Source organism: Electrophorus electricus, chromosome 18, assembly GCF_041902795.1.
Source record: "Electrophorus electricus isolate QZ-2024a chromosome 18, ASM4190279v1, whole genome shotgun sequence".
Classification (NCBI taxonomy): Eukaryota; Metazoa; Chordata; class Actinopteri; order Gymnotiformes; family Gymnotidae; genus Electrophorus; species Electrophorus electricus.
The window spans coordinates 1,637,501-1,642,500 of record NC_137514.1 but is presented as its reverse complement, the minus strand read 5'-3'; the positions used below and the strand labels follow the sequence as shown (position 1 = coordinate 1,642,500).

The following is a 5,000-nucleotide window of genomic DNA, read 5'->3' as shown; positions in this document are numbered from 1 at the left end:
GGGGTGGGAAACTGAGGTCGCACGGGCGTGTCTGGTGCTGCCGTTTGGGGCTCTTAGAGTTGGGACGGTGGGGCTTTCGAGGCGAGGTGAGTGCGGGTGATTTGGGGGATTTGCGGTCATTCATTCGTGATGGTGAACCCGAGGGGGAGAGTTCACACGTGGACTCACGGGAAAGGTGAGGGGGTGTTGCTGGAGTTTTTGCACTTTTCAGACTGGCTGGTATGACCCAGGCCTTGCTCGGAGGCGGGGTCTTTTTAGAAGGTATGGTTTTGGCTGTAAGTGTAGTTTTGTTTCCCATCAGTTTCTGCTGCTGTTCTGTGAGTCGCTGCATGTCCCTCTGTAGAGATTGTAAGGCAGAGCTTAATTTTGACACCGCCTCATTATATTCAACCAATGGTGGCTCTTTCTCTGGCTCTTTTTTGGAATCCACTGAGAACGTTACCTGCTTCTCCAGTTTGGGAGGGACTTTGTCATTGCCCTGCTCCTCTACATTTCCTTTTGGCCAGTCCTTTTCTTTCCCTTGGTCATTGCTGTTCTCCCTCTTCCTCTCCTCCTTGTTCTCTCGTTCCTCTTCCTTCCTCAGCTCCTCCTCCATGCGAGTTAGCTTCTCATCTAGACTGAGTGACTCCGCCTCTTCTCCCACCCTGTCCCTGGCCCCGCCCTCTCCCTGCTCCCTTTGCAGCTTCAGGAAAGCACTTTTGCCGAGCCTCTGTCTGTGCTTGGTGAAGATTGCTTCGATCCGCCTCTTCTGGGCTTCAATGGTCCTGCGTTTCTCCTCCAGACGCACACCCAGCTCCTGAGCCTCTGCTACCCCCACCGGACTCACCATCCCTGGGCTCAAAGGCTCGTCCTGTTCCCGAGCCCTGGATGTCACCGGGGACTCTGGAAGCTTCTTCCTGCGCTCTGCAAAGCTTGTCATACGGGCACCGTTGGGGCCATTGGCGGGGGTCCCTGGATTGGATGTGGAGCTTTTGGAGAACTCCTCAGAGGCATCCGAATCTATGCTTCCATCTCGGAGAACAGAGTCATCATCTCTAGAGGAGTCTGCCATCCTTCTGACACCACCGCCTCGTCTGCCGTTGCCATCAAAACCACCTCCAATTGGTCGATACATCAGCCCTGAGTGACAAGGGGCAGAGCTGCTCAGTCTGGCCTTGTCTTCATTGGGGCAATGGAGGTAGAAGCCTGCAGGTGCCCCTTCTGGCCGCTGTCGTGGTTCGCTCCGCACAGAATGACCTGTGTGGATGACCTGTAAAGCTTCCTCAATGGTGGGTAACTCCCCCAGTGGGGCCTGACCAATCAGTTTACTCAGATCCTCTGGGGGTGCATAAGTGGCAGGATTAGTCCCCATGGTGAGGCTGTCAGAGCTCACAGAGCGGAAGAGCGGGTTGCCCATGACGACATCAACATCACTGTCCAAAGGGAAAGGAATGCTAAAAGCTACAGCAGAAAGAGGACGGCTGAGAGAGAGTGACAGAGACAGAGAGAGAGAGGTGGCGGGGGGGGGGGGTGTAGAGATCGAAAAGAAAGTTGGAGTGGGGATAAAATTCATTTAAAAAATTTAATTGTAACCAGGTTTAAAAAAATCTATCATATCAACATATTAGTAAATGCATTAGTTATATCAGTATGTCATTAGTAAATGTTATGTAATGGGTTTCTAGTGGACCCAACTTTTAACTATGCATACAAGACTAAAATTGAATGTTTTACATGTGAAGTTTGAGAATGAATGTGAAGACTTGATCGCCAAGAGTACCTGATCTGTTTTGCCCTCCAACCACGGCCCTCTGAGCAAACACAGCAAAAAGCGTGATGAATTATTCACACACACAGAACTGCAAAACACAAACTATAAATCTCAGCCCTCCATTACACAAATCCCAGCATGCATCCTCACCTGTTCCTCCCCCAGGAGATGCAGGCGATGAGATGGGTAGGAGGGGTTGCTTAAATAAGAAAGGGGAGCCACTGAAACAGCAAACAACAGCAAACAACAATTCCCACAATGCAACCCAGTGAGATAAATGCCAGGATGTATACTGGGAAATGAAGTTTATTCTGAGATATTTTACCTGACAGGGCTGGTGCCGTCCTCCAGACCAGAAGCATCTAAGAAACGATCACAGAGTGTAAGTATGTGTACTTATGTCTGTGGTTAAGATTAGATTTAGAACTTGGTTTTTGGTTAGGTTTAGAGTCAGGTTCAGGTTGAGATTTAGCTGCTTAGTTTGTGTAATATTTACACTTCAAATATAGCAGTTACGTGTGTGAGTGTGTGTGTGTGTGTGTGTGTGTGTGTGTGTGTGTTTGTACCTGTAAGGTCTAGGATGTGTAGTGGTTTAATGAAATCTGGCTTCTGCACTTCAAACACTGCCAGTAGCTCAGACAGGAAGCACATGATATTCACCTAAAGGGTATAGGTCAGTCCAGTTATTTGAAACAGTAACAAAAAGCAAGAGCATCACTTTTGGCTAAGGTGGACGCTGCAATATATGCTGTGTAACAATGAATGACATTATTATTATTATTGTGTGTGTGTGTGTGTCACCCGTAATATGGCTGGGGCATAGAGGAGGTCCTCCAACACTAGGGGGCAGCAGCCCTTTAAGCTGCTATCACAGAACTCTCTGACAAGCTGCAGGTTATACAGGCTGTCTGCTACCGTCATCGTGTCCTTCAAACACACATCTAGAACAGAGACACAGACATGATGAGAACATGCCTGCATTTGTGGACTGCTGTGGTGTGTTGACTCACCTGTGGCCGTGTGTGTGTGTGTGCGTGTTCCCTTACCCTCCAGGGGCAGCATCTGGGGGCAGTAGAAGTGTACAGCTGCAGCGATAGCACAGCCATTAGAAAGATCCTTCACGCCTGATATGACTGGAAAGGTAGGAGTCTGCTTAGACTGCACTTTATCCTTCCTGTATCGGATCTGAGCGGGGAGAGAGAGAGACAGAGTGTGTAAGACAGATTCAGACAGATAAAGAAGAGAGAGAGAAAGAGAGAGAGAGAGAGAGAGAGAGAGAGAGAGAGCACAAAGTTAGAAAATTGCTATTCAAATGTTGAAATAGTGTCACCTCAGTGAATCAGATTCATTTATGTATTCATTTGAACCTGATTGACTGAGTTTGTTCAAAGAGTCACTCGTCAGGATAAGCAGCTCTTATGTTTTAACATTCAGTTTATATTCAATTGATCATGTGAGCCAATTGAACCTGTTCAAAAGAAACAACACTTAATATGATCCACTGAATGTATTTAACAGTGCAACAGGAATCGCTCCTATGACAGGTAGGGGTTATAGTAGATTTAGGCTACTGTTAACTAAAGCCATTTTGCTGCAAAACACACTCACATTAAATATTAATATATCAACACACTCAATCACATCAAACACTGAAGAAAAACAACTGGACAGCACAATCTCTGAAGCCAGCCAAGAGGTTATAGAAGCTCAAATCAAATCTCACACACACACACAGGACAGCAGCAAGACGGAGCCATAGCTATAGGGTGATGGATGTGCAGTGAGAGAGACTGTAGGAGGAGAACTGAGAGGGAAACAATATTTCTGAATGCTGATGAAGTGTGTGGCTGTGAAGCACAAGCTCACTCAAGCTCGCCATCCAGTGGCCAAGCCATGAAAATGCAGGCATTGGAAACATGGCATGAGTGATTCAGAGATTAAGTAGAAAAGAACACTGTCAAAACAAATTAGTGAAGTTGTGCAAGTTATAAAATGAAGTGAATTCTGGTTTAGTTTTAAGTTAATATCAACTAAAAATCAAAAGCCACACAGAGTGACCTATGATCTAACTCTACTTCCAAGAAGCTGTTAAATAATGCAGAGAAATAAAGTCAAAGAAAGGCCTCAAAATGGAGAATCAACCATTGCCAAATTGAAATAACACAAGATGAGAGTGTGGAGGTCAGGCTTAACAGACCAGGACACAGAACACCAGTTATTACGTTAACAAATGTGAACGAACAACAATGAGTAATTAAATGACTGCAGACTGGGAGTGTGTGTATCTGTGTGTGTATGGGAGAGAGAGAAAGGAAAAGTGAGCAAAAGAGTAGGTGTGTGTGTCTATCTGTGTGTGAAAGAAATAGGTGAGACAGATGAGAAAGCGAGGGAGAAAGACAGAGCGCTGAGAGGGAATGATGAGAGCAAAAAAAAAGAGAGTTGGAGCCACCACCCATCCATGAGGACAGAGCGGTGTGTGCGGTGTTGTCATGGAGACAGCAGGCTGGTCTATACATTACCACAGGAGGTTTTTTCCCCGACTCCTTCAAACAAAACGCAATGGCATGCTGGATGCAGGATGGCAGAGAGAGGAGGACATGTGTAAATGCCACGGCAACTGTCGCCAAGGCAACCAGAGTCACACACACACAGTTGCACCAGGAAGAGGAGGAGCAAAATCAGCAAGGGGCGGAGTCTTAGGAGAGATTCCGCATGCTGCAGCATCTATCAAATTTCCTATTAAACTTTTTTGAAAAGTCTAGGCAGGTTTACAGTGGAAACCCTTCATTTAATTGGCTGAGGGTTAAGAAATAAGTGGTGATACAGGGGTTCTGATTGGTCAAAGGAGAATTAAGAATGGTGAGGTGGCAAATCACATTGTAACAATGAAATGAAAAGTCATTGCTATACATATCCATCAAATTCCAGTAACCAATCAGAATGCTTCTGTTAAGGAAATCGAATTCCAGTAACTAGTCAGAATGCTTCTGGTAAGGCACATATGTGATGCCCACCTTGCTCCACAGTAACAAACAAGTTACCATGACTACAAGACTAAAAGTATGTTGAATACAGCAAAGGTGATTTCAAAGTACAATACAAACTCTATGCAAAACGCAACACAAATACAAACTTACATTAAAGATTCTGTGTTTCAGGAGAAAGACAAAAATGTGATGTATTGGGAGAAAAAGGACTAGCTAAGGATCAGAAAAGATGAGTCAGAAGAAAAAAAAATCTCTCCAGTCCT

The 5,000-nt window shown here is 45.5% G+C and overlaps 1 protein-coding gene across 10 annotated transcripts in view; it reads right to left on the bottom strand.

Annotated features, from left to right (window-relative positions):
• Positions 1-5,000, bottom strand: part of LOC113590536 (calmodulin-regulated spectrin-associated protein 3) — a 35,336-nt gene that overhangs the window by 7,412 nt on the left and 22,924 nt on the right. For 9 of the 10 annotated variants that reach the window (XR_014118252.1, XM_081701327.1, XM_081701329.1 and 6 more), the window contains 8 exons: positions 4,270-4,317; positions 2,797-2,935; positions 2,552-2,691; positions 2,317-2,410; positions 2,076-2,112; positions 1,901-1,971; positions 1,760-1,790; positions 1-1,460 (listed from right to left, as the gene is read on the bottom strand). The exon at positions 1-1,460 is cut by the window's left edge and continues 249 nt beyond it. Coding sequence is in view for 9 of the 10 variants with exons in the window: in XM_081701327.1 (XP_081557453.1) it covers positions 1-1,460; positions 1,760-1,790; positions 1,901-1,971; positions 2,076-2,112; positions 2,317-2,410; positions 2,552-2,691; positions 2,797-2,935; positions 4,270-4,317 (2,020 nt within the window). In the remaining variant the exon portion in view is untranslated. The remainder of the gene's footprint in view (positions 1,461-1,759; positions 1,791-1,900; positions 1,972-2,075; positions 2,113-2,316; positions 2,411-2,551; positions 2,692-2,796; positions 2,936-4,269; positions 4,318-5,000) is intronic. The other variant, XM_081701326.1, reaches the window with a different exon arrangement.